At 39.5% G+C, this 27,356-nt stretch overlaps 1 protein-coding gene across 4 annotated transcripts in view; it reads left to right on the top strand.

Annotated features, from left to right (window-relative positions):
* SNAP91 (synaptosome associated protein 91) overlaps positions 1–27,356 on the top strand; it is a 162,944-nt gene that overhangs the window by 1,320 nt on the left and 134,268 nt on the right. For all 4 annotated transcript variants that reach the window (XM_007445890.1, XM_007445889.1, XM_007445888.1 and 1 more), the window contains one exon: positions 241–400. In XM_007445890.1, the coding sequence (XP_007445952.1) occupies positions 271–400 (130 nt within the window). In that variant the 5' untranslated portion in view covers positions 241–270. Of the gene's footprint in view, positions 1–240; positions 401–27,356 lie in introns of those variants that run through there.

The following is a 27,356-nucleotide window of genomic DNA, read 5'->3' as shown; positions in this document are numbered from 1 at the left end:
GGGGGGGGGTCGGTCGGGGACATTGTCACGATGCTGGCACCGGACTCGCGCTAGTCTCGCTCAAGATCTCCTAGACCGCGTCGTTCGAGCGGGGCTTAGCGCGGTGCTGGCTCCGGGAAGGTGGTACCAGGGCGAGGACGGAGAAGAGAGCCGCCCTGCGGCTGGAGGAGGCAAGGCCTGGGTGCTCGGAGGGTCGGGTCTGCGGCTTAAAGCAGGACCATCTCCCCCTTTTTCCCGCAGAAGAGAAGGCGGTAGACGCGGCCGGAGAAGATGTCGGGCCAAACGCTCACGGATCGGATCGCCGCCGCTCAGTACAGCGTGACAGGCTCCGCTGTAGCCAGAGCGGTGTGCAAAGCCACCACTCATGAAGTGATGGGCCCCAAGAAGAAGCACCTGGACTGTAAGCATCTCTTTATATAAGTGGGACATGCGCACGGACGAGGCGCGGTGGATACGGGCAGCGCGGCCTGGGCGCTCGGTGGATAATGCTGCAACCTTCTGACCTACCAGCGGGGCTGCCCCTGAGCTCGAAATCTCCCATCGTGGAGGTGTCGCCTTGGGTCGGCCCTGAAACCTTGTCTTTGAGCCATTTTTTGCTCCTGTTGACCTCCAAGGTTTTGCTGGAGGAAAAAAAAAAAGATTATAGATAGATAGATAGATTAATAATTTAAGATACCAAGAAATTGTAAATTCAGGGTTAGGCGCTTTTCACCTCTTTTTCGCCCCTTTCTCCACCCCCCCTTTTCCAGTCCACGTTAGCGGAAATCAGGGGTCACACAGTCGTAACAACAGTAACCCCAGAAATGGATTCATGGAAGGTCAAATTTAGCACCCTAGTTGTTTCCTAAATACATTTTGGGTAGTTTTAAAAGTGTCATCTTTTTTGGTGCTGCTGCTGAGATTTGGTGTTTGAGTGTGTGCTGTATGTCACCACACCAAACTGAAATCAATTCAAGCTCTTGAATGAGGAAATTGCACATCATAGATAATGGAGATTTCATTTTACCCATCCCGGCACACTTCTTTGTCCCGTTCTCAGGAACTGCTGGGCAGAATGACCATGCAGTGGACACAAAATGGATGTGCTTTCCCAGCCTTAGAGATGGTGCAATTTTAGATGAAGACATTCAACTTATAATTTTTTTAAAGTATTGGTTTTTTTGATGGGAAAAGGCTTTAATCTAGTTTGGAATCTATATATTTCTGAAGTAAATATTTCATTTGATTAACATAGTAAATGTTTAGTTATTGAAGGGCAAATGGGGACACTTAGAAAAAGGCTTTCACTTGCTTTCAGTAGTGAGGCTCCTTATAAGTAAGGCTACATCAGAATATATTCTGTAGTTGCTGTTCAGTCTTTTGGGACCTGCTTAGGATCTGTCCTGCTGTGGTGTTCGTTGGTAAAGGTCAGTGCTGGCATGAAAGACAAAGGCAGGTCTAGCCATACCCATTTCCCATCTGGCTTCCTTTGCCCATTTTCTGGTTTTCTTATGCTTGAGGCCTTCCCCAATGTCTGCCTTGTGCAGCTGAGAAAATGGCACCACTGTTAGAATTGACTCTGGTCCTGTTACCTGTTTAAGCAAAGCTTGATGAAGCTTACAGCTGGATATTGTAACGGTTCTCCAGCCTTGTGAACCTGTTGTCTCATAAAATTGACTAATTTTGCTACTAGAAGCTTGCCTGAGGAGGAAACACCATTACTCTTTTCCTGAGGGAATTTTCAACAAAATGTGTTGATTATGGTATCGTGTGTTATACATGCAGTACAGGGTGAGAGAGGTGGCCAGGGACCCTAACAGAAGTGGAAATTATAAATTCATGACCAGCTCGTTTTGCTGCAGCGTGCTGAATCATTTAGCCATCTTTGATCAGTTTCCCCAGCTCTGGAAGGATGATTCATGTTTTAAAGGTAGGTGTAGGTGTAGCAAATCCTCATAATAAAAAAGCTATAGGTTATGAATTTGCTCAATGATTTGAAAATGATAGATCGATATATTGATACATTTCAGAGAACACTTACAGGTTTGAGCATTTCATTAAACGTGATTCAGATAAAGACTGACTTTTCCATATCTAGATAGTCACCTTAATCTTTAGGTCTTGAAAAGTCTTTTATAAATTTTCCAGGTGGGAGGTTTTTCAGTATCTCCAGCATATGTTAATGAGTGAAGTGATTCTGAAGATGTGGAACACAGGGGGAAGATTCCTTATTTAAGGAAAGCCATGGAAGTTGGAACTGGTATTGAGTTAAGAACACGGACGATCATAAGAGCTAAACATTTATTGAGCAGTTACTATATGCTGGGCACTGAGCTTTACATTATTAATTTATCATCACTTAAAAGTTTTGGGGAAGGTAATTAACTTTCATACCTTTTAACCCCTGCACTTAACTGCCATCTGTGGTTTATTTAGTAATATTCTCTGTCGAGAGCGGGGGAAAAGGGAACCAAATGAGCCTGAATGGTCTAATCTTCAAAATACCCATCCTGTTTGCATGGCTTTGTGTGAAATTGAGCATCACAGCCCCACACACTTACTGTAATTTCTATGATATGCGTGCAAAAACGTTAATTCTGTCATTTAAAAAATGAGCAAAAACCAAGCACTGAGGAGTGTTGGTCTTTCTTTTTAACATTTTACTTTTCCAATAAGACATAAAATAAATTATCTTCACTTAAAGCCAACCTTAGGGTAGAATTTGGAAAGATAGTATCAAGTTACTGATATGTCCTATTTTAAGAAAACATGATATGGAAAGTCTGAACATATAAATAGTGTTGTATGTATATGTACTGCAAGAGGGGATCTTGCACAGAATTCTTTATAATGTTCCTTTAAATAGCAGTAGACTACCTTAGTAATTTATTCACAGGTGTTCCAATAACACACCAGTTTTAAAAGTGAGTTACACCAGTTATTAAAACACGCAAACATATAACTAAGTTTCACTATAGGCACTGAAATAATCTTAAGTTTATTTAGTTTTGAAAATATTAAATACTACTTAGGAGGAAAAGAGTGCAAAATGTAGAGTTGGGGATTTGAAACCCAAAAAGGTTTTTTTTTTTTTAATTTCTCTTGTAAGTTTATTTTCAATATTCATAACAAAGAGCTTCCTGTTCTTTAGGTGGTATGTAGGTCTTTTTTTTTTACGTCTTTATTGGAGTATAATTACTTTACAATGGTGTGTTTGTTTCTGCAGTATAACAAAGTGAATCAGCTCTATATATACATATATCCCCATATCTCTTCCCTCTTGCGTCTCCCTCCCACCATCCCTATCCCACCCCTCTAGGTGGTCACAAAACACCACGCTGATCTCCATGTGCTATGCAGCTGCTTCCCACTAGCTATCTACCTTACGTGTGGTAGTGTATATATGTCCATGCCTCTCTCGCTTTGTCCCAGCTTACCCTTCCCCCTCCCCATGTCCTCAAGTCCATTCTCTACGTCTGCTTCTTTATTCCTGTCCTGCCCCTAGGTTCCTCAGAACCATTTTTTTTTTTTAGATTCCATATATCTGTGTTAGCATACGGTATTTGTTTTTCTCTTTCTGACTTACTTCACTCTGTATGGCAGACTCTAGGTCCATCCACCTCACTACAAATAACTCAATTTTGTTTATTTTTATGGTTGAGTAATATTCCATCATATATATGTGCCACATCTTCTTTATCCATTCATCTGTCGATGGACACTTAGGTTGCTTCCATGTCCTGGCTATTGTAAACAGTGCTGCAGTGAACATTGTGGTGCATGTCTCTTTTTGAACTATAGTTTTCTCAGGGTATATGTCCAGTAGTGGGATTGCTGGGTCATGTGGTAGTTCTATTTTTAGTTTTTAAAGGAACCTCCATACTGTTCTCCATAGTGGCTGTATCAATTTACATTCCCACCAAGAGTGCAAGAGAGTTCTCTTTTCTCCACACCCTCTGCAGCAGTTATTGTTTGTAGATTTTTTGATGATGGCCATTCTGACTGGTGTGAGATGATATCTCATTGTAGTTTTGATTTGCATTTCTCTAATGATTAATGATGTTGAGCATTCTTTCATGTGTTTGTTGGCAATCTGTATATCTTCTTTGGAGAAATGTCTATTTAGGCCTTCTGCCCATTTTTGGATTGGGTTGTTTGTTTTTTTGATATTGAGCTGCATGAGCTGCTTGTATATTTTGGAGATTAATCCTTTGTCAGTTGCTTCGTTTGCAAATATTTTCTCCCATTCTGAGGGTTGTCTTTTCATCTTGTTTATGGTTTCCTTTGCTGTGCAAATGAAACCAAAAATGTTTTAATTAGTTTGATTTGTATATAACTTTGTAGTTTGGAGTTCATATTAGAAGTTTGTAAGAATAGAGTTTATGGCTCTGTGATTTTCTTTTTTTAAAGACACTGGGTTAATTGAATGGGTTCAGAATCTTTATAAAATGTGTACTTAATATTATTTAAAGTACTGGTTTAGCAGATAACTTTTTTCTCTTTGGGTTGATAGGCCACAAAAATTATTGTTAACTATAGTAATTTATAAAATGATGCTTAATGATATATGATTTATACATTTGAAGAAGTGATTTGTTAACATCTGGAGGCAGGATTACATGTAGTAAGAAGGTAGAGAGATAAGCAAACTCTAGACATATATTCTCATATATTTTGTCCTTCTTTTCACTCATAGTATGTTTCTTGGAGGAAAAAAATGTATTCAGAAAAGCTTGACCATAATCAGCAGTTATAGATGAAATTTAAGGGCTATTGATTAACCTTAATAATTTAAATAAGGATTATGTATTTTAAGGTACTTTTGGATTATGTAAAACTTATATTCTATACTATAATAAGATTGCCCTTTGCACATGAAAATTAAACACCTAACCAATGTTAGTTTAACATTAGTTTTTCTGGATCCATCTGTACATCCTCACTTCCTTTCCCTTTAACATTGTGTACCTATTTGATAGCACATGAAACATCCAGACTTGTCAAGCACCCACCTTCTTGACTGCATTACATTACAAAATGTAAACTGTTTTACATTTCCATTGTTTTTCCTTTTCTGTTTTGTAGTTGATGGCCTAAGGGGTAGCCCAAGTTAAATAATAAAGTAACAGGATCCAGTAGGGCACCCAGTGCTTTCCCAAGTGCTGTGTCAAGGTTAGAGAACAACAACAAAATGGAGTTGGCCCAGAGTAACACCTGCAGGGAGAATTTGGGAAGTTTTACAGCCCTTGTATAAGATTCATTTTGGTTAATTGCTCTTATGAACAGTTTCTGTGTATGCTATACTTTTTAAATACCCTATTTAAGATTGTCAAAATTCCAAACTTAGACATTACTATCAACATCAAACCAAACCTTATGAAAAGCCAAATTGCTTATCAGTAATACTACTTTTTTCCATTCTAAACCTCTTGTGAGTTTTTAATAATGAGCTTACGCTACATAATAAGCAAGTAATTCAAGTTCTGAATCTTATATTTGAGAGATATTGGCATTTTATAAATGATTCTTTTCCTCCCAAATTAAGAAAAAATAAGATTGTATTTTTTTTTTTAAATCAGACTATCTTTATTGGATACCTTTTTTAAAAAAAATACATTTATTTATTTACTTATTTGTGGCTGCCTTGGGTCCTCATTGATGCTTGCGGGCTTTCTCTAGTTGCAGCAAGTGGGGGCTACTCTTCGTTGTGGTGCGCGGGCTTCTTATTGCGGTGGCTTCTCTTGTTGTGGAGCACGGGCTCTAGGCGTGCCAGCCTTCAGTAGTTGTGGCACGTGGGCTTCAGTAGTTGTGGTTTGCGGGCTCTAGGTGCGCAAGCTCAGTAGTTGTGGCGCACGGGCTTAGTTGCTCCATGGCATGTGGGATCTTCCCGGACCAGGGCTTGAAACCGTGTCCCCTGCATTGGCAGGCGGATTCCTGACCACTGCGCCACCAGGGAAGTCCAAGATTGTATTTCTTATAAGAACATCTGGTAAAGGGAATGGGAGATTCAAGACTATGTTTTGATTCGAGACAAATATTGGCAAATGACCACAAAATTCCTACTGCTTTTACTTTATTTATAAAATATCTGCTAATAAGAAATTTTGTGAGTAAACATAGAACGAAAATTTAAACCTAAGAATTTACTTGCTTTACATAAGCTTCTTTAGGATACAGTATATAAAATATATTTCAATTTATAGAAGTACTGTTTGCACACTGATTCAGTTGATACCATATCTATCTTTGTGATAACTTATAGAGCTTTCTGTAATGCTAGTATCAAAAATGTAAGCTTAGTTTATTGAGTAAAATTAAGTTGGAACAGTGTATAAAAGTTTACTGAACACTAGGGTAACTTTCAATATGAGAAGTGTACTAACTTGCTGTAAATATATTTTACTTTGACTCCAGTTCTCATTTAACCATTTGTTATTGTCTAAAGAAACCCTCTAATTTTCTATACCGAGGCATACTCTGTTCCTCCTCCTTGATTTCACCGGAAGCCTCAGCCCATGTGGAGATAGTTTAGAACAGTGTGTGTTATTTTTTAGGTAGTCAAGAAGAGATGAGGGAAATAGACTTCTGAAAAATATTCAAGCTGAGTATCCTTTATACCTTAAATCTGAAGGGGTCCAATCTGTGTGGTCCTGTGACATTCTCAGGTGATGTTCAGCATCCCAGGAGGGGAGAAAAGAGATCTTGTGAAGTTTAGGGGTTAGCAGGATTAGGAAAAGAAGAGTGGCAAGGAGTCTTAGGTACATCTTTGGGTCACTTAGATTTTTTTTTCCCCGTTTGAGATCAATGTGGTTAGCGGGTACTTTCTTAGAAGCAGTATAAAATTGGTAACTCAAATAAATTTTTTTAGAAGTTACTCTAGTGACTTAAAAGACTGTAAACATGGAAAAAGATGTAAAACTATGGACGTAGTAGGTAAATTCATATCTTAATTGCAGTATTAGCTTGATGTATTTTAGATTAAAATCTAGATTTTTCGGGGCTTCCCTGGTGGCGCAGTGGTTGAGAGTCCACCTGCCGATGCAGGGGACACGGGTTCGTGCCCCGGTCCGGGAGGATCCCACATGCCACGGAGCGGCTGCGCCCGTGAGCCATGGCCGCTGAGCCTGCGCGTCCGGAGCCTGTGCTCCGCAGCAGGAGAGGCCACGACAGTGAGAGGCCCACGTACCGCAAAAAAAAAAAAAAAATCTAGATTTTTCGTACATTGCCATATTAGTTTTAACGTTTAACAAATGGCTCCTGAAGTCTTATTTGAAATTTAATCTGTGTACTTAGTTGCCATGGATCTTTGCCTTAGTTTTTCACAAGTAAATATCCTTTAAATATCTTACCTCTTCTCTTCAGATTGATTGATGCTGGGATAGGGTGTTCTTTGGAGCTTATCTTGGTTTCAGTAACTTGGTAAAGAAGGTCAGGAGTGGCATATAACCCTGTTCCCTGAGGGCCGAGGATGCTTGAGTTGTATTTTAGGTGACTCAACTCCTGAGCCAGCAACTCCTGAGAGAACCTTCAGTATAATCTTAGTGCAGTTAAGTAATTTGAAAAGCCATATTTCTTGCCATTAAAAATATTTATCCTTCAATTTCACTTTGTAAAATTCCTTTCTCTTTACAGAGGAATATATTGTTTGCTTGTAAGGGACATGTTGACTATCTGTTTTTTCTTAGGTGTTTATGTAACATGGAAGTTTATCTTTTGTTCCTCACAAAGGGGAGAATAGTTGAATGGCATACTCATTGTCAATTGCATGGTGACCTATAAGTGCAAAATGATGGTGTCTTCCTTGGAGCAGTTGGGTGAAAGCACAAACCAGAGCGAGAATTGTACCCTGAAGCCCACAGCCCTTCTCTAAGCTGTTTTCCTGCTCTCTCTTCATTTGTCCCAAGTGTGTGAGGATCCCGCTGTCCCCCGTCCCTGCCCTCCCATGTGTACATAAGGTTTCTCTATTATGCATCTTTAAGAAGGGTCTAGTGTCTTCTCAAAGATTTTGTGATGTGCCATTCCTGGCTACCCAGGAGAGAGAGGCTGGATCTTTGCTTTCTGTGGTTTTGCTTTGCGACCTGATCACTTGATTGTTCTGCTAGGGTTATAGCACTTGTATTTTCAGCTATAACTCTCCCCCTTTCTGCATCAGTTATTCTCTCTGTCCGTATCTTTAACCTCTCTCGCTAGCTCTCTTATGAAATTTTCGAGTATCTCCGTTGAAAACAAACAAACAAAACCTCCTACACACAGCTCTCCTTGGACTCTATGATCTCTTCCAGCAACCAACCTGTCATCCTTTGCTTTTCTTTCACAGCCATGCTTCTTGAAACAGACTCTCACGATTCCAAAGAAAACAAGCACAGCTCTAGCTTACTTTGGATATTCTGTGTCTTCGGCTTAATTCATGCGTGAAATATTAGAAGCTTTGTGAGGTGCCAGGTATTGCCCACCCAGTTGCCCAGGCCACTGACCTGAGTGTTTTCCCTCCTCTCTCAAATTCAGTGAGTGATCAATTCTTTTAAAACTCTCTGACCTCTCCTTCTTTAGCTGTCTTCTGCCTGGTTTTGATCAGTAATAAGCCTTATCTGCAAAATGATTAGTAATAGTACCTACCTCATATCTGTTGAGGAGTAAGAGAGAGAATACATGTAAGAGACCCAGCCCAGAGCTTGGCACACACACCTGCAATGAACATCAGTTATTACTACCACTACTGTAGTTAACCATTACTAGTACAGTTGCTGTTGTTGCCACGACTAGTACCATTACTGCTGCCCCCACCACTATAACAACTGATGCATGATCCTTACTAATTTGCCCTTACTGTGCTTGTTTTTCGTCTCCTTTCAATTGCTTCAGGTTTTACTTGAATTCTAACTTTCCCCTTCTTTAGTTTGGAAGCTATATATACTATTTCTTTTTGTTTGTTTGGTTTTTTGTTTTTGGTTTTTTTTGCGGTACACGGGCCTCTCACTGTTGTGGCCTCTCCCGTTGCGGAGCACAGGCTCCGGATGCGCAGGCTCAGCGGCCATGGCTCACGGGCCCAGCTGCTCCGCGGCATGTGGGATCCTCCCGGACCGGGGCACGAACCCGTGTCCCCTGCATCGGCAGGCGGACTCTCAACCACTGCGCCACCAGGGAAGCCCCCTAAGACCATATTTTTAATAACAAGACTGAATTCAGTGATTTTAACATGAATACCTTTATTGAATCACATTTTAAATTTATAATTCTAGACATTATAGTTTTATGAATAAATAATATTTGTATTGCATTTATAGGAAATGTTCAGAAAGTGCTCATTACTTTGAATTTGTTCCAAGTGATTTTTGTAGCACTCTAGAAATGTACTGCCATAAATGTATTATCATAAATCAAATTCTAGCTTTAGAAAAGAATGTGTTATCTTTAATCATGGAGACCATATCCTATATTATATTTATCATTATTAGCAATACAGCTAGGTAGGACGTTACCTGGATTACAGTATATTTAAAAGACTTGTTTTAATTTTATTTCTCTTTTTTTATTTTGATTTTTTTTTTACATCTTTATTGGAGTATAATTGCTTTACAATGGTGTGTTAGTTTCTGCTTTATAACAAAGTGAATCAGTTATACATATACATATGTTCCCATATCTCTCCCCTCTTGCGTCTCCCTCCCTCCCACCCTCCCTATCCCACCCCTCCAGGCGGTCTCAAAGCACCGAGCTGATCTCCCTGTGCTATTTCAGTTCTTCTAGTGATTGCCCTTCAGAATTTAGTATGCATTCTTAAAGTCTCAAGTTGACGAGTATCTCTTTTTTTTTCCTACCAAAGAAAAGAAATTTAGAAACTTTTTTTTTTTTGCCATGAAGTGTGTTTTATTGTCATTAATCATACAAACAAGTTTCTATAATATCCCAGAGCAAACCAGAGAATTTGGCAGTCCTATTAGAGGATCCCCTCAGAGACCCACAGGCCGGTGGCATCGGCACAGAGTGCCCGGGTTCACAGTGCAGCTTGTTGCTCGTGTCCATCTTGCAGGTGGCTCTTCCTCCTCATCACGACTAGGGTCTCCAAGATGATGGAGGCGGAGAATCCTCCAGGTTCTTAGAAAATCTCACTTGGCTTGCAGGGTGTTATTCTCCTGCATCTCCATCTTCTTCAGCGTGGCCTTATCAAAGGTCACGATTTCTCTCATATCCAGCTTGTCTGCCATTTTCTTAAAATTATCTTAGAAGTTCCACTCCAAACCTGCGGTCCCGGTGCTCCCACTTGCGTCACTGCAACAAGAGACGAAATTTAGACATTTTGAATTCCAGTCACCCACTTTTTACTTATATGCTATTATTGTCCAGGGATTTAGTCCACCATTGTTTTAACCCCCAAAGCCAGACATTATTACTTCATACAGGCAGTGTTCATTTAGCTGAATCCACCTTTCCTTCTTTGTTCACCATTCCTTGATCATGCCTAGGATTTCCTTGAACTATATCTTTCTGAAGCTCTTTCAGTGAGGCTGTTTAGTAGTAAACTCTGTTTTTGTCTTAAAAAAAATCTTTATTTTACCCACATTGCTGAAGGATAGTTTATCTGGCTATACAATTTTAGATTGAGTTATTTTCTCTTTAAAGATAATATTTGGCTTCCATTGTTGCTCTTAAGAAGTCATCTATTAGACTACCAGCCTTCAGGTAATCTCTGTTTTTGTGGTTGCTTTTAAAATCTTGTGTCTTCTCTATCTATATTGTATGTGTGTTTAGACGTACTTTTTATTTACCCTATTTGGAGCTTTATGAGTTTCCAGAATTTGAGAATTCATGTCTCTCATTAGTTCTTTGATTGTTACCTACACCCATTCTCTTCCTTCTCTCCTTCAAACATGATTATGTATATGCTGGACCTTCTCATTACACCCTTATGTCTATAAATATACCTTTCATAGTTTCTAACACTTTCTTTACTGTTTGACATGCTTTTTCAGATATCTTCCAGTTCATTAATTCTTTCTTTAGCTGTGTCTTGTCTGCTTTTACTCATTCTTAGTTTCTAATTTTATTCATTTATATTTTTCATTTTTGGAGTTTTCCAAAATTGCCCTGTTTGGGGATAACATATTACTTCTTGCTCACATTTTTGAGTTCCTCTTTTATTTCTTTACCATTTTGAACACAACTCATTTTATATTCTTTATGTCATAGATCTATTACATGAAGCTCTGTTTCTGCTGTTGTTTTTGCCTAACCATCAGTCATCGTTTATTTATTTGTGTGTTTTATAATTTTGGACTATGAGATCACGTTGGCTAGGACTTCATCTTTGGGAATCCTGGAAAGCCTAGGATCACCTAGAGAGGATTTGTGTTTGCTTCTGCAAGGTCCCACAAGTGCTACCATCCTGGGAGCACCTTAAGTTGGTTTGTGCTCTTGGAGCTTCCCAAGACCAGGTCCATAATCCTTATCCATAATTTGAAAATCCAGAAAGCTCAGAAGAATGAAATTCTTTTTGTAAATCATCTGGTGGCAAAACTTGATCAGATATAGCTGTTGTACTACCTACCATGAAGGTTCATATATTGAGCTACAGAAATGTTGTCATATTATGGTGTGTTGTCCACATTATACTAGGTTACTTAGTATATGGTATATGCACCACATTACTTTTGTAAAATCTGGGAAATCCTAAATTCTGAAACATGTATCGCTCTAAGGGTCTTGGATGGAGGAATGTGAGTCTGTAATATAAATTTGCATCACAGTCTCGGGCAAGGTGAAAAGCTATGTTTACAAAATGCCCCAGAGATTTTTTTCCCCCTGACATCTACTAAGATCCTAGGTTGAGTGAATAGTTTTCTTCTGGTCTTCCTTTGCTTGAAGGTGTTCTTTGTTGGTTTTTTTCCCTCCTAATTTTAGTAAGGGAGTAACTCTTTGAGGATCCCAACTCTATAAGGAGGTCTTAGTTCCAATCAGCCATCTTGCTTAGTCCCAACTGCCTTGTCTTCTATTCCCCACAGGGTTGTTAAAATCTAAGCCTCTGGCTGCTCAGACTAACACATGGCCTCAGGGCAGCCTTCTCTTAAGTATCAGTTTACCATGTGGTTTTCTGCATCTTCTTTCATTTCTGGCCCTGGGGATTGCTTTTATTTCCTCATGAGTACAGCCAAATGGGTAGAAGATGCCTGTAATGTTTATCTAAATTATCAGGTGTTTTTTTTCCTTGATAGTCCACCTATATGCTAGAAATGGATCCAGCCTGTTTTTCCCATCCTCTGTCCTCCCACTCCTTTTACACACCCCCTTTACACACATCTCAGAGCAGCTCTGACATTCATCAGCTTCACTATACTGTGCATTATTTTGGGGCCTTTGTACACGCTGCTTCTATGTTTTAATATATATTTTAAAATCTCATGTCTGAAACCTAGCTTCACTCATTCCTTTTCAGTAGGTCGATGGCACCCAGTGCTTCTGTCCCTGTCATCTCACTCATGGAGCTGTGGTGGGTTTGGTGGCTCCCTCTGACCTGCAGTTTTGTGAGGCTGCCTTATCTCTAACACCAAACATAGCATGGTAGCAGGTTTAGGTAAACATTTGCTGAGTGTTTTTTTATTACACCTTTATTAAATTTTAGGCCCTTTTTTTTTTCTTACTATTTAAAGATTCTATTTAAAGATTTTACTATTTAAAGATTTTACTTTTGCTTACTAACCTTTCAGAAGGGCATGGACTTAAACGGATCCGTTTTCTCTCAAGTTCATGAAAACAGTAGAAGTATGATATTGAAGGAAAACAAACAAAAGAAACATTAAATTGCTTAATGTGCATAGTTAATGTGCATTTCCTGACCGTCTCTTGACACTTGCATTCTTTTGACATGACAGAAATTTAATTTGGGGAAAATTATAGCCTTGATATGCAAAGTTTTTTGGATTTAAAGTATATGTACTTCTCTTGGTGCATATCACTAATGATTAGATAGGAGATGATTGGGTATTAATATCAGAGAAAATTCTTCACCAGCGTCTTGTGTGTGCAGATGCATTTGCTTTGGGTTTTTTTGAGCTGGATACAGTTGGGTAGCATTGTTCTTCAATAGCCCTTTTATAATTTGTAACTGCCTACATTATGAATGGTAAGGGTATTATGGAAAAAAAGCATTATTTCAAAAGTAGCTACATGTTGTTAATTTTCACTGAAATGATATCATTCACCAGGTGTATAGTGATATGATATTACCATTAACAACTTGAGGGTTTTAGAAAAACAGTGAGGAAAGGAGACAAGCTTAACCTAAAGCTTTGGATTCTCTTGCCTTTGTAAAAAGAACAGTGAATATCAACATATTTAATTTAGCTTTTAATGATCTGTTTGGAGAAATTATAAATTACTTTTAGTATTGAGGCTTTTAGTAGCTTATTAAGCACAATCCCATCATTTGTTCATTTAACAAATATTTGGGTGTTTACTAAATGCCAGGAATTATTCCAGGAGGCAGGGGTACTATGGTGAACAAGATACATCCAGCTCTTGGCATCAGAGAGCGTGCAACTCACTAGTGTTGACAGAAGATGCAAACACTAATTACAGGTGGTTCTAAAAGTTTTAACAGGGGGAGGTGAAGACATCCATGTGAATGCATTGAAGAGGAACTGATATTTAAGCTCAGCCTTGTAGAGTGATCGTGACTTACCTGAGTGAGGGGTGGACAAGGGCTGCCGCACACTGTTATCTTGGAAGAGGCTTAGAGCAAGCGAGGCACGTTTTAGGAACTGAAAGAAGTTAAGGTCTGCTGGAAGACTGAGGTTAAGAAGGCTAAGAATGCTGTGAGAGGAAACCTGAGTTGTGGGCAGTGGCAGATCTGTAGGGCCTTCTAGGCAACAGAGGATATTAGAAGTTGTCCAACGATTTCATTTTTATAGACTCAGCTGAGTCCCAAAGTGGCAAAAATCACACATTCTATATGTGTTAATACTGAATATTTCTTGGGACGTCCCTGGCGGTCCAGTGGTTAGGACTCTGCACTTCCACTGCAGGGGGCATGGGTTCGATCCCTGGTCAGGGAACTAAGATGCCACATGTCATGCAGCACAGCCAAAAAATAAAAAAACATACTGGATACTTCTTAGCTATCTGCCTGCAGCAGGTGTACTAATGGGCCATTGCTTTGTTCACCTAGTTCTGATGGCTGTGCCTATGGCAGATAACACTCTCCATGTGGGGTCGTGTGGGAAATGTAAAATATATATAAATATTAAGTATACAGACACATGCATGCACACTGTAATAGTGTTGAATTCAAATTCACCATAAATGTACACGTAACCCTGGGCACTTCTGACACAGGGACAACTGTGCAGCTGTCCCTGGTAAGTGTTGCAGGCCTCATCCTGCCAGCATGAACCTTTCTTACCTTTCTCCTCTCCTTGTCTTTTGCTTGGTTCTTGGGTCCTGGTGCTGGCACCAGAGAATGCTCTCTATGCCGTTGGTGACAGTGAAGACTTTGAAGATTACAGATGTGTAATTTAGTTGAAAGTCTTCTAAAACTATGTATTAAAACAAACTTTAAGGCCATTTGGTTTGGTCTTATTGTGGTGACATAATTTGTAACATTCCTTAACTATCACCACTGAAATAATAGAATTTTGCAAATCAGGCTTCCTAACTAGTAAAACTACAAAACAAAATACCGAAAATAATCCCCCCCAAAACACCATACATGTTAAGTATATCTAAGTATGTTCATGCCATACTTCACTGGGTTGGTCTGTTAGTCTGTTAACACCAAAGAAAAACACAACAGTTACTAAAATTTAGGTTAAGAAAATATCCAAGTGAAGAATGTTACCTTTCTCCTATTCTTTCCAAAGCCAGTTGCTTTCATATCGCTATCCTTTGTAATTTTTTCCTCAAGGTAAATATTAAAAAGATATAAGAAAATATCCTATTGGTTCTTCCTTAATAGAATTTTTTAAAACTTTCTATAATCTCACTAACAACTTGATTAACATCAAATTGTACAGCTTACAAACCATCATCTAGCTAAACACTTGAGTTAGACGGTGGCTTAATGAAGTTTTGTTATTTTTGTCTCCCCATCACAACAGAGTTGGAGCGTGTTCATGTTTTTCTGGTCTCTTCATTAAATATTTTAACATTTAAGATTCTGGTTTTGGCTCCCCTTGAATGAGCATGAGTGTACTCATGGCAGTTTCCATGGAAGACTGATTTGAGCCTTGCTAATGGACAGGCTGCACCAAATTTTTTTTTTTTTTTTGCGGTGCACGGGCCTCTCACTGCTGTGGCCTCTCCCGTTGCGGAGCACAGGCTCCGGACACGCACGCTCAGCGGCCATGGCTCACGGGCCCAGCCGCTCCGCGGCATGTGGGATCTTCCCGGACCGGGGCACGAACCCGTGTCCCCTGCATCGGCAGGCGGACTCTCAACCACTGCGCCACCAGGGAAGCGCCTGCACCAAATGTTTTTCACACTTGAATCTCCTTTTTGCTTTGTGGTTCTCTAGTTGTTCATTTTTTCCCACAAGAGTTCTCACCATGGTTCCAAAGGAGTCACTTAATTTTTAGTTATAAAAAATTTATTGCATTTTTTGAAGAACAGTGTGCTGCACTAACATTACTATGTCAAGGGTCTGTTCTGTATGTGTGTGTATATATATCAGTAGAATGGAGATTTGACTTTGGTCCTTCTTGTGGATTGTACTAATCATTTCATGTGGTTATGCTGTGAATTCAGCAAGAAATGCTTCTTCAGTTGAGTTCAGCATTACTTTCTCAGGTGGAAAAAGAAGAGTATGAATTGGGCACTCAGTTGGTGGGAGTATAAATTGGTACAAACTTTTGGGAGGGCAGATTGGCAGTACTAGTCAAAACTCTTGAAAACAGCAATTTGACTGTTATAAATTGGTCTCAGATAAATAATTGGAAAAATAGAGAAAAATATGCATTTAAGGGTATTTGTTGCAGCAATGCATACAGGAATACAAAATAATACACCTAAATACTTGATTAAAAAAGGATGATGTGTGCCAACAATAAGATACTGGGCAACCTTGATAAGTGAGTTTGTTAAAGTATATTTGACATGGAAGGACAGTTTATGAGATATGATTCAGTTTTCATTTTTTTAGAACGTATGTATATGCCCATAGTACTTAGTTTGGTAGAATATCTGCCAAAACGTTGTCTGTGGATGGAAAGCTTTTTACTTTCTGCTTCATACCCATATTCATCCTGACTGTTTTGAATGTGAGTCACAAGAATATAGATCAAACTTATTTTGGCAAAAAGCTTCACCAAAAGAAAGGGACTCTCTTCCTAGAGCTAAAGTTTTAGAAAATCTTAGGGAAGAACTTTTTTTAACATCTTCATTGGAGTATAATTGCTTTACAATGTTGTGTTAGTTTCTGCTGTATACCAAAGTGAATCAGCTATATGTATACATATAACCCCATATCCCCTCCCTTTTGTGTCTCCCTCCCACCCTCCCTATCCCACCCCTCTAGGTTGTCACAAAGCACCAAGCTCATCTCCTTAGGGAAGAACTTTGATTTGCTTTGCTCAGGTCCTTGTTGACCTGTGAGAGTATGTGGCATGATACTAATGATTACTGGTCAAACCAGAACTACTTAGTTGGGAACCCCAAGAGCTAGTGGCTTGATACAAGTTTTATTTCTTGCTTGCATCACAGATTAGTTCATTCCACCTAGGTGATTTCATCACCTAGGGTTTCAGAGTCCTCCACTGGATTCTATGCCTCTGTGTGGTGGAAGAAGGAAGACAGAAAGGGGAGTATTGCAGGGGAAGATTGAGGGCCAGGCCTAGGCATCATTTCTGTGTATTTTCCTTTGACAAGAATTCAGTGACCTCACCAAAATGTAGGAGAAGGTAGGAAATGAAGTCTAGCTATGAGTCCAGGAGTAGAAGGAAATGAGATGTGAACACATAATTGTTGACTCCACCGTGCCTATGGAAGAAGAAATTAGATTATGGCTTGTCACCTATATCTTAAAAACACTTATTTTATGCCACTGAGATCTCCAGCGATTTGACTGCTATAGTAATGTCATTCATATCTAGCAATAAGCTAGTTGCTGTTAATTTTTTTTTTCAGTGAGGCCAGATAATTCTGGAAATGGATGACCAATGGCTGGTCAGTAGACTCACGGCATATTCCTCCGTCCTTGGCAGACATTGCAGATTGATGCTGGCACTCTTCAAAGCATTGATTCAGCCCCAAAATGCCATACATATACAATGTATTGGATTTCTCCTGTCAATCATAGTTGACATTTAAGATGAAACAGATTTGCTATTACTTGTCTAGGTAATTTATCTATGTTAGATACTGAGGCATACTGCTCTCTGGATTTATCTAGATGCCCAGAATTGACATTCAGTTTGGCTGGTTCCTAGCCCGGGATTCATCTGCCAGTGAGCTTGTCTTTTAAAGCTAGTAATAGAGTGATTTGTGTGGTTAGGCCATGGGGATAAGTTCTTCCTGGCTCCTTTTAACAACAAAAAGCTATTGTTCTTGATTTTATATTTTGTGTAACAGAGACAGTTATAGCTTTTGTGAGAGAGGGAAAGGATGTTTTGAATTTTTGCATAAAATCTAAACTTTCTCTAGGTAGGCATCAAGTCTGATATTAACCAGTTGCCTTAAAATATAAGTTATGCAAGGCATATTAGAATTTTAGTACGGAAGAATTGTCTTTGAGCTGCTGCTTAGGTACCTACATGGATATGGTTTCTTTTTTAATGTAAGTTGATTCTTGATTCACTTGTTTGATGTATAATGTATTAGCAGTCTGTCTTTTCCTGTAAGATTTAAGTGAAGAAAACTAAAGGAGGCCCCTAGGGCTGAAGGGGGTGAGCGTTGTGCCTGGCACGTGTACAGGACCAATTGCTGTTTCCCTCCCAAACCTCCGTGAAGTTAATACTCCTATCCTAGGGAGGTTGGGAAACTCACCTAAAGTCCCCCGGCTAATGAAGTAAAGAGCTAGGGGTTCTAACTGCAAGACTTAAGGATTTTTTTCCCCTTTGTATCGTGTTTTTTGCCTCTTGCCTGTGTCTCTAGTTATCACAAGTCTCAATAATCCAAACAAAACAAAACCAATTAAGATACCATACGATTGTTGTAGGGAGGAAAGACCAGGGTGAGCTCTGAAGGCAGTTTATTAGCTAATTAGCTTGATGGGCAAAAGCCCTGTGAAGGTCCTCTTCTGCGTAATGGGGAAAAAAGTGGAGGGGTGGTTTCAAATGACTGCCCTTAGCCCAGTCTCACCTCTCATCAGTTACGTCTTTTGATGCTTTGCTACTGAAGCCTTTATTGGAAATACTTGTTAATTAAGGACTTTGGGCAGTGCTGGGAGGTACAGGAGGAGTAATGATTTGTGAAGATGACCTAGGGTAATGCCAGGCTCTGTTGCTCTCTGGCTGTGATCTTGGCCAGATGAATTTCATTTCTTTGGGCCTCAATCTCCTCTTTTCCAAGGCATCATGGGGTTATGGTAATATTTAAATGAATAGATTTGTTAAAAACATCAATAACAGCAATAAAATTCAAACCTAAGTGACTCTACAAATTATTGTTATTAGAGGAGTAAGCCTTGTGGGCCCCAACAGTTAGCGTCCTAGGAATCTTTCACATACGATGTGCAGCAATGAATGTACAAAAAGAGCCCAGCCTCAGCTGCTCTCCACATATCTTTGGCATCTGCTTGAGACATGATAATTTACTCCTAGAAGATAAGAAAAGAGAATTGGGCAATTAAACCCTCACTGTGTGTGTTTCATGAGCTTGTTTTTATTCTGTTGACAGATGTTAGTACTAATTATCAAAATACAGGTGTAGCTTATGTTTGATTAAAATCATCTGAAATAGATTGACTTGATGCTATAGGTTTAAACTTCGCAGTTTTAGATATTAAGCTTTTCAAATATAGTCTTTTAGTAAAAGAGGGTTATTGCTTTAAGAAAGATAATGGTCGTTGCTTACTGAAATGTTTAATAAGACATGTAGGCAGTGGGAAGACTGAAAAATGTGGAGTGACTTTATTGTTGGGTCTAGATTCTTCATGGTTAGCATTTTGAACTATTTTTGGTTTATATTTGAACACATGAATAGAAATGGAGAGACACTAAATATACTGTTTTGCATTGAACATTAATGAATTGAGGAAAGATTTTTAAAATATTTAGAAAAAATTTTTGAACTGATAGCAAAACTGATTTAAAAGTGAGGTCAGTTTCATGGTGAATCTCAATTTATATTGTATGTACTAATAATATTATATTTGAAGGATTTGACAATTTTTAGTACTAATAGAAAGGTAAACAAGACGTAGTAGAACCATATAACAAGATGTAGTCAATAAATAATGTTAAGAATACTGATGTTCATTGTTTGTATTGAAGACATTTTGAAAAAATATTAGCAGGATAATTGAATCATTTAAAATTTTACGTATGAGAATTTAGTCCTTATAGCTAACAGTAAGCTGTGTAGTTGTGGTTAGGAATTCACAACATTTAATAAACTAATTGATCAGGTGCAATATAACTTTAGGGAGGTTATGGTATGTAGAGCTTGTCAGAATCTTAGTTAGGTCATAATAATGAGCTATTTTAAACATTTTTTTGTGTGTTTTTTGTTATATATTTCTAAAAATGTCTAAACTTGGCCAGCCTCTGTTAAGGGTGTGAAAAGGGGAAGCATTTGTCTTGACTCAGGAGTACCATTTTTTGAATTAAAATTTTAATTTAAAAAACCCAGGAATTAATTATCAGTAGTAGAACATTGGAGTTGAAAAGGATAGGAAATGGAATATTAGCAATGTCTGTACCATAGTGCGACTCACTATGTATATCAAATCTTGGTTATTTTATATAAAACTGTGTTATATGGTAGTTTAAATGATTTTCTTTATATTATGTGATAGTTCTTAGAAAAATTAATGCCTTTACAATTCTAATCTAATAATTATTTTTGGACTGTTAGTTAATATAGGAACCAAACTAATACTGCCCATCTCATCTTTCTTACAGTGCATGGCAGAAGAGATAAAATTGAAGGGTATTAGGGAATGAGATGGAAAAGCAGAAATTGTCAAAGTCGTAAGACTTATCTGTTTTCAGCTCAAGATTCAGTTTCTGTTTCCAGACTTATTCCTATGGAAACACATGAGGTTTTATACTGTCAGCCTTCTCTTTCCTTTCAGGTATGTCAGTCAGTTTGGATATAACCAACCAAATGAAACAACTTGTTCAGTGTATCTATTGCTTTAACAGAGAATTGAGTATTTTATTACTAATGTGTAACTGAGCTGAACTGTGTTTTCCTAGACCTACAAACCTTCTTTCAACAAGTGCTTCCTAACTAACTTTGAGATCTTAAAATATGTTCTAGTCTCTTTTGAGTTATACAGCAAAAGAAAGGTAACGAGACCACAGTTCTCATCAAAAACTGTGCTAAAAGAGAGGTACTTCAGAAATGTGTTCCGTTTGTCTTCATCACAGTATGATTTATTCCTCACAGAGAGATTTGTTCACCAGAGTAGTATTAGGAAGTATTTCCTGGAAAACATTTAAATACTCAAGTTAAGTTATTGTTCTCTGTCCATAATCATTAGGAAAACCTTCAATGTATGATGTTCCCTTTTATCCTTATGTTCAAGAAAATTTATCTGAGAGTATTTTTTTATGCTCATCATGAATGCAAAGAAAACTTTAATTGTTCACAAATAGGGTGGAGTAGAAAGAAGCTTTTAAGATTAATAAAAGTTTTTTAACCTATAAAATGAAATGAAATGATGAGAAATGGAAAGGAAGTAAAAGGAAAAAATGAAGGTAATGCTTGTAAACCACTTAAGATAAAATTTTATGCTCTGAAGAAAAGATAGTTAAATGACAGAATGTGTAAGATAGAAAAGAAAGAAAGGTGAGGCAACTGACACGAAGAAGTGGGAGGTTTGACAATAAATATTTGACATAGTTTAATAGAAAATTAAAGATGTGATATTTATAGCCATACTTTTTTGAGGATTGATGTCAAAAAAATTTTTTAACATCTTTATTGGAGTATAATTGCTTTACAGTGTTGTGTTAGTTTCTGCTGTATAGCAAAGTGAATCAGCTGTATGTATACGTACATCCCCATATCCCCTCCCTCTTGTACCTCCCCCCCATTTGAGGCCTCATTCTTTTTGGTCCTCTTTCTTTTCTTTCTGTCTTTTTTTTTTTTTGGTGTTGGGGAGGCGCCACACTGAGTGACATGTGGGATCTTAGTTCCCTGACCCGGGATCGAACCCGTGCCATGCCCCTGCAGTGGAAGCACAGGGTCTTAACCAGTGGACCACCAGGGAAGTCCCTGGTCCTCTTTCTTGATCTTTAGATGACAAGAGAGTACTTAGATGACAGAGTAAAGAGAGTACCATCATACTGAAATTGGGTTAATATTTACCAGATTTTAAAAATATTTATCCCAAAGTTATTTGAAAGTTTCCATTTTTTAGTGCTTGTTTTGTGTATACTTTTTCTTATAATCTACCATTTTTTTAAAACCATTCTTTGTATGAGCAAAATGTATTAAGATTCATTTATCACTGCTATGTTCAACAAATGTTTACTGAAGACCATAGAATATTCTGCTAGGTGTTGGCTTTCTGGCTCTTATGGTTTTGTAATTTGGCAGGAGAGCCAAAGTAGAATTTTGAATTTTGAGGACTTAACTGGATGATTGTTTGAAAGCTGTGCTTTGTAGTTTCATAGGCACGTTATAAAGACTTCAGTATATTCAAATACAAAGGATGGCTGATAGTTCAGTTACCATGAAGGCTGCTCTGTCATCAAGCTGTCTTGGCCTCCCACCCGCTTCCCTCTCTCTGGGTGGTCCTAAATGTCTTTGTCCCTAATGTTGCAGGTGGGATGGGGGAGGATGTCCTAAGGCCTACTCTGAACCTTGATGGCTGGCTCATCTGAAGGTGAAAGATCTTGAATAAGAAGTACCTTTGCTACCTCTGAGCAGCACTTAGTTTCATTGGGGAGGCTCAGTTGAGCAGCGACTTTTCCGTGAGCCTACTGCTTAGTGAGATGCTATGAAAAAAACAGATAAGACACAGCAGCCTCTATTGAGATCCTCATAGGATAAACATGTAAACAGACCAATAATAATATACCATTATAAGTGCTATAGTGAAGGAATAACCAATGTACTGTGAGAGCACCGAGGAGGGATGGCCAGTTTTGCCGGAAGAGAGTCAGGAAAGGCTTTTCTGAAGTGGTGATATATTTGCCTGCATGGGAGACAAATAGGAGTTTGCAAAGAACAAAGGAGTGTGACTAGGCACAAAATATTCAGTGTGCAGTGAAAAGGAAAAAGAAGTAAGGTGTAGTGAAGAATCAGAGGGGCCAGCCCTAAGTCTTATTTTATAAAGCAGTGAAAAGCCAATGCAGTTTTAAACAGGAGAGTTCCATTATGAGATTTAATTTCTAGGAATATACATCTGGTTATGGAGAAGATGGCTACATTAGGAAGAATGGAGACCAGATGGAAATACTGGAGTGAGTCAAGTGCGAATGAGGGTCTGAGCAAGGAAGTTGCGAAGGGGATAAAATGGAGAGGCTAGATTTCAAAGGAAATTCTGCCTCAGAAGCTACGGGAGTGTGTTTGAAGGGTAAGGAGGAAAGATTAGAGACCAGAGAAACCTAAGCTTTTAAGCTGGCTAACCATGGAGGCAAAATTAATGAGTTTGCAAACATCTAGACTCTTACACTCGGCACATCCAAGACTGACCTGTTTATTTTCCCCTCAAACCCGTTTCATCTCATATCAGCCATCTGAATCTCAGTTGATAGCAGCTTCATCCATTCTGTTGGTTAAGTCATTGAGGTCATTCTCGACTCCTTTCTTTCTCTCCTCCCCTGTATTCTGTCGGTCAGGAAAACCTGTTGCCTCTGCCTATCTGCAAGCTTGTATTTATCCAACCACCTTTCACCACCTCCTCTGCCAGTCTCAGCCGCCATCACCTCTTACCAGGATTACTGCAGTAGCTGCCTAATTCTGCAGCTCAAGTGATCCTTTTCAGTGTCATTCCAGTTATGGCACTGCTCTGCTCAAAACCTCCATTCCACTCATCCCCAAATTTAAATTCTGATAAATTTATTACAGTCGATGCCCTGTCATTGTTAATTAAATCCCTCTGTGGCCAGTAGCTCTTTTTTTTTTTTTTTTGGCCGTGCCACGTGGCATGTGAGATTTTAGTTCCCCAACCAGGGATCGAACCCACACCCCCTCCATTGGAAGCACGGAGTCTTAACCACTGGACCACAAGGGAAATCCTGGAGCTAGTAGCTCTTAAAAAAGAAAATGGTGAATTTTATTATGAGTTATGTAAATATGACCAGAAAAATACTCAAAGTAATAAAAATAACACGTAACTAAGGAGCCACCTTACACCTGAGAGACTTCATCTAATTTTGTCTGTTTTGCAGGCCTGGTATAGGAAGAACCCAGATTAGAATCATAAGAAAAAATCAGAGCTGACTATAGGAGATGAAGGAAGACTAGACTTAGGCAATTGAGATAAAGGCAGAGTGCATTCCAGGTTGACAATAAGTATTGGTGAATAGGTCCGCTGTCCGCCAGGTCCCGTTCTGGATGCTTGGGGGTACTTCAGTGAACCAAGCAGATGACAGTGCTTCCCATGTGGAGTTTATATTTGAGGTGGGTAAGACAGTCAAAATAAACATAAGCAAATGGAGTTAGATGTTAAAGACAAAAAATCGTCTAGAAAAAAAGAGATATGAGAGTACAGATGCAGGAATTCATTGGGTGGGGCCCTGAGTGTGAAATAAAAATGACTGGATTTTATTTGTGGGTAGTAGGCCATTGAAATTGTTTAGAGCAAGAGAACAATCAGCTCAAAGAGATGTTTTTGAGAACCTCAGTCTTGTCGAATGTAGAGAGGGTTGGAGGGAGGGGAATCTACTTGATAAGATTGTTTCAGAAGACCAGGTTCTGAAGGGCTGGTAGGCATTGTTTACAAGGAAATTGGAAGGAATGGACAGAATAAAAGACATTTCGCCACACTTAGTGTGGTGATCAGGAAAAGGAAAGAGTCAGAGATTGCAGTGCTTCCAAGCCTTGTTCTGCCCCTGAGAATGGTTGAATAAGAAGTTAAGCAGTGTGTGATCATCTTTAATTCACTAAAGTTAGGGATGGTCCCTCTTGGTGTTGAATCTCACTGTGTTTAATTCTTTTTAAACACAACGAGATGAATGTTTTTGGATAGGGAAAATCATTTTGTGGTTTCCTCGGTTCTCTACTCTTAGTCTGTGCCAAGCACCGCAGTAGGCGTGGCTTCTCCTTCTGCCCTCTGCCAGAAATGAGATGTCTCCCTGTGGGGAAGGAGGCCTGAACCCCCAAGCTGGTGCACCCACCGTGCTTGGGGAAGGTGCAGAGGGGTTTCAACAGTCATGTTCTGAGGGCACAAACAGGCAACTGTGTCCATGTGGGCTGTGTTCTGACCCTTATTCGATCTTTCTCTGATGCATAAATGTTGGATCCGTGGCACCCAGTCATAATTTTTCCCTTGTTTACACACTGAGGGACAAGCTTGGCTCCTTTTTCTAACAAGAAATTAGAGCAGCAAACATGTATGATCTTTAAAGAGAATTTTAACAAGGTCTATGTGGATATTTCTCGTCCTCCTCCCTTTCTTTTAGTCACGTGTTGGTTGTCTTCTGGGAAGGAGGCACAGATCTTGTTGCAACTCATTGTAACAATAGTCATCGTGGTTTTCCCCATCTCTTCCTTTGAGAAAGGGGAGTCATTATATAGTGGCTCGAGCGTTTCTTGTGACTACTGTCAATGTGATATCAGTTTCTGATTTTCTTAATTAATGGATAGAGCTCCAAGAATTGGAGTTACTACTGCAGGTTTTTTGGGATAAGGAGAAAAGGAACATTTATTATGGTTCTCTCCAGAGAGTTTTATTGCATATCCACTGTGTTTCAGGGATTTTGCTGGTGAAGCAGAGCTCACATCCTAGTAAAGCATGCAGATATGCAAATTATCCTGCATGATATTGTGAGATGAGCCCGAAAAGTGGGTCCAGAGTGCCATGGAAAGGACTGTGTTTGGTGAAGTCCAAAGAAGTTCACAAAGAAAGCATTGTGTGAGCACCCAGGCTGCATGGGAGCCCTTGAGTGGACAAGTGAATGCCAGGCCAGGGAACAGCACGTGCAAAAGCACATGGGTGTGCAAGAGCCTGGAGGTCCTGTTTGGAGGCAGGCAGTGTGTGTGAAGAAGTAGCAGGACATGACGGAAGTTGGGCGGCTGGAGGCCTGTGTTAGTCTTTCTCAACCGGGGTAGCTCATCTGAACCACAGAACATAGAACATGATTTAAGTGACTCCTTCCTCAGTTCTCCCAGTGGTGGTCTATAACTATCTATTCCAGATGCACACCAGAGATGTTAATTTGTTACATACAATGGCTGCTCTAGGGCATTGGGGAACCCAGGTTGAAAAGGACAGTATTATACGAAACTGTTCATTTTATCACTAGGATGACATCCCATTTATATTTAGAAATATACTTTTTGAGAGCTGATTAAAAATAAAGCGAGAAAAGGACAGGGAAACAAGTTAGGAGGTAATTGTGAGAGTGATCCTAGTGGAAGATAATAAGATGGTTGAGCAGAACAGAGAAACAGTTTCAGAGATACGTAGGACGTAGGATCTATATGACTCAATAATTAAATACAAAAGACAAGAGAGAAGACAAGGATGACGCTGAGTTAGAAAGCTGAGGCGCCTTGTGGATGGCGGCACTGTCGTCTGGGCAATGCTAAGTAGGTTTGAAGAGAAGGTAATGATTTCTGTCTTGCTGGTCCATTTCAAGTTATCCAGGTCTAGTAGAAGTATAGGCATGGGAGCGAGTGCTTAGTAAGAGAGTCTTGATGAGAAAAGAAAAGTGATCTTGGGAACATCCAATATTTAAGGGACTGGAGGAAGGAGAAGGGCCAGTAATGGAGACTGAGAAGGAAAAGCAGAGATAAGAAAAGGACTAGAAAAGGGTGGTTCCCCCAAATCACAGGAAATATGACTTTAAACACTAAAATTGGGGGGAGGAATTATTCAGCGGCACACGAGATGGAATAGGACAGGAACTAGAGGGTGTCCATTGGTTTTGGCAGTTTAGGGGTCCCTGCTGGCCCCGGAGCAGATTCAGTAGCGTGGTGAGGATGATTGTCATGTTGTAGAGACTCCTGTGACTGAGTTCTAATGGATTCCAGACCCTTGAGTGAAGAAATGGAGGGAGAGAGAGAAGGTTTGAGTTCACGAAATCTAGAGTATAACACAGGGTCAGGAGAGGGATTTCTTGTTTCTTCGCCCTCCAAAATGGGCTATGTTGACCTTGTTTTTAGAAGATACAGAGGAGCGGGTATGATGGAAAGAATAAAGATATAGACAGAGTGGCAGAGAGGCCGGGGGGAATGAGAGCTCAGACTGAGGTGTGGCCTTAAGAAGGAGGGAAGGACTCGTCTTTCTCCAAGGTCGAGGAGAGAAAGCAGTAGAGTATCAGACCACCAGATGGAAGGGAGGTCCAGAGGGTGTCAGCAGAATTCTAGGGAGCTCTTGTTACCCTGTGACTTAAAAGAACATTCTCGTGTACTGGTTCCCCCCCGCCACTTCTGTGACTTGATCATGGGAGCCCCATGACCCATGGAGCTGGAAGTTTAAACTCTGCATCTCCACTGGTTTTGTGTCCAGGATTCCAGCCTCCACTCCCCATTTCAGAACATTTCGGGAGGAATGGTAAGGCATGTTTAGTCATCTTCGGTGCAAGGTATTGTGTGCAGAGTTGATTGCCACTTAATGGATAACCCTCTGATCTACCTCTCAGCCCTTGCTCTGCAATACAGAATTGCTCCTCAAAGCAGCTACCCTTCATCTACCTGCGTTCTCTACTATTCTTCACTTCCAACGAGTGCAATTCTGTTTATTTCCTCATCTGTTCTTCCTTTGATGTTTTCTAACTTTTTCTTTGGCCTCTGAGCTGGCTAGTAATCTTTGTCATATTGTAAACTATAGATGAATCTGAAGTGGACTTTTGTAGATACTAAGACCTATCATTTGTCTTTATCTTGGGGATCTAAATAAATGGGAGAAAAGAGCCAAAGAGAAGCATAGGAAGCCGACATCTTTTTGGGGACGCTGGGTCTTAGAAAAGCTGGAAGGCGATGTATTTTCCCACGGGGTCTGGAAAGGTGGAAAACCTCATCAGAGACAGAGACCGCTCTTGGAGGAAATGAAAATGTGAGTCAGTAGTGCCTGAGGACCTTGAGGTAAAGGGACAGCCGGAGTAGAATAG

Source organism: Lipotes vexillifer, unplaced genomic scaffold (assembly GCF_000442215.2).
Source record: "Lipotes vexillifer unplaced genomic scaffold, Lipotes_vexillifer_v1.1 scaffold413, whole genome shotgun sequence".
Taxonomy (NCBI): domain Eukaryota; kingdom Metazoa; phylum Chordata; class Mammalia; order Artiodactyla; family Lipotidae; genus Lipotes; species Lipotes vexillifer.
This window is presented reverse-complemented; position numbering and strand designations above follow the sequence as displayed.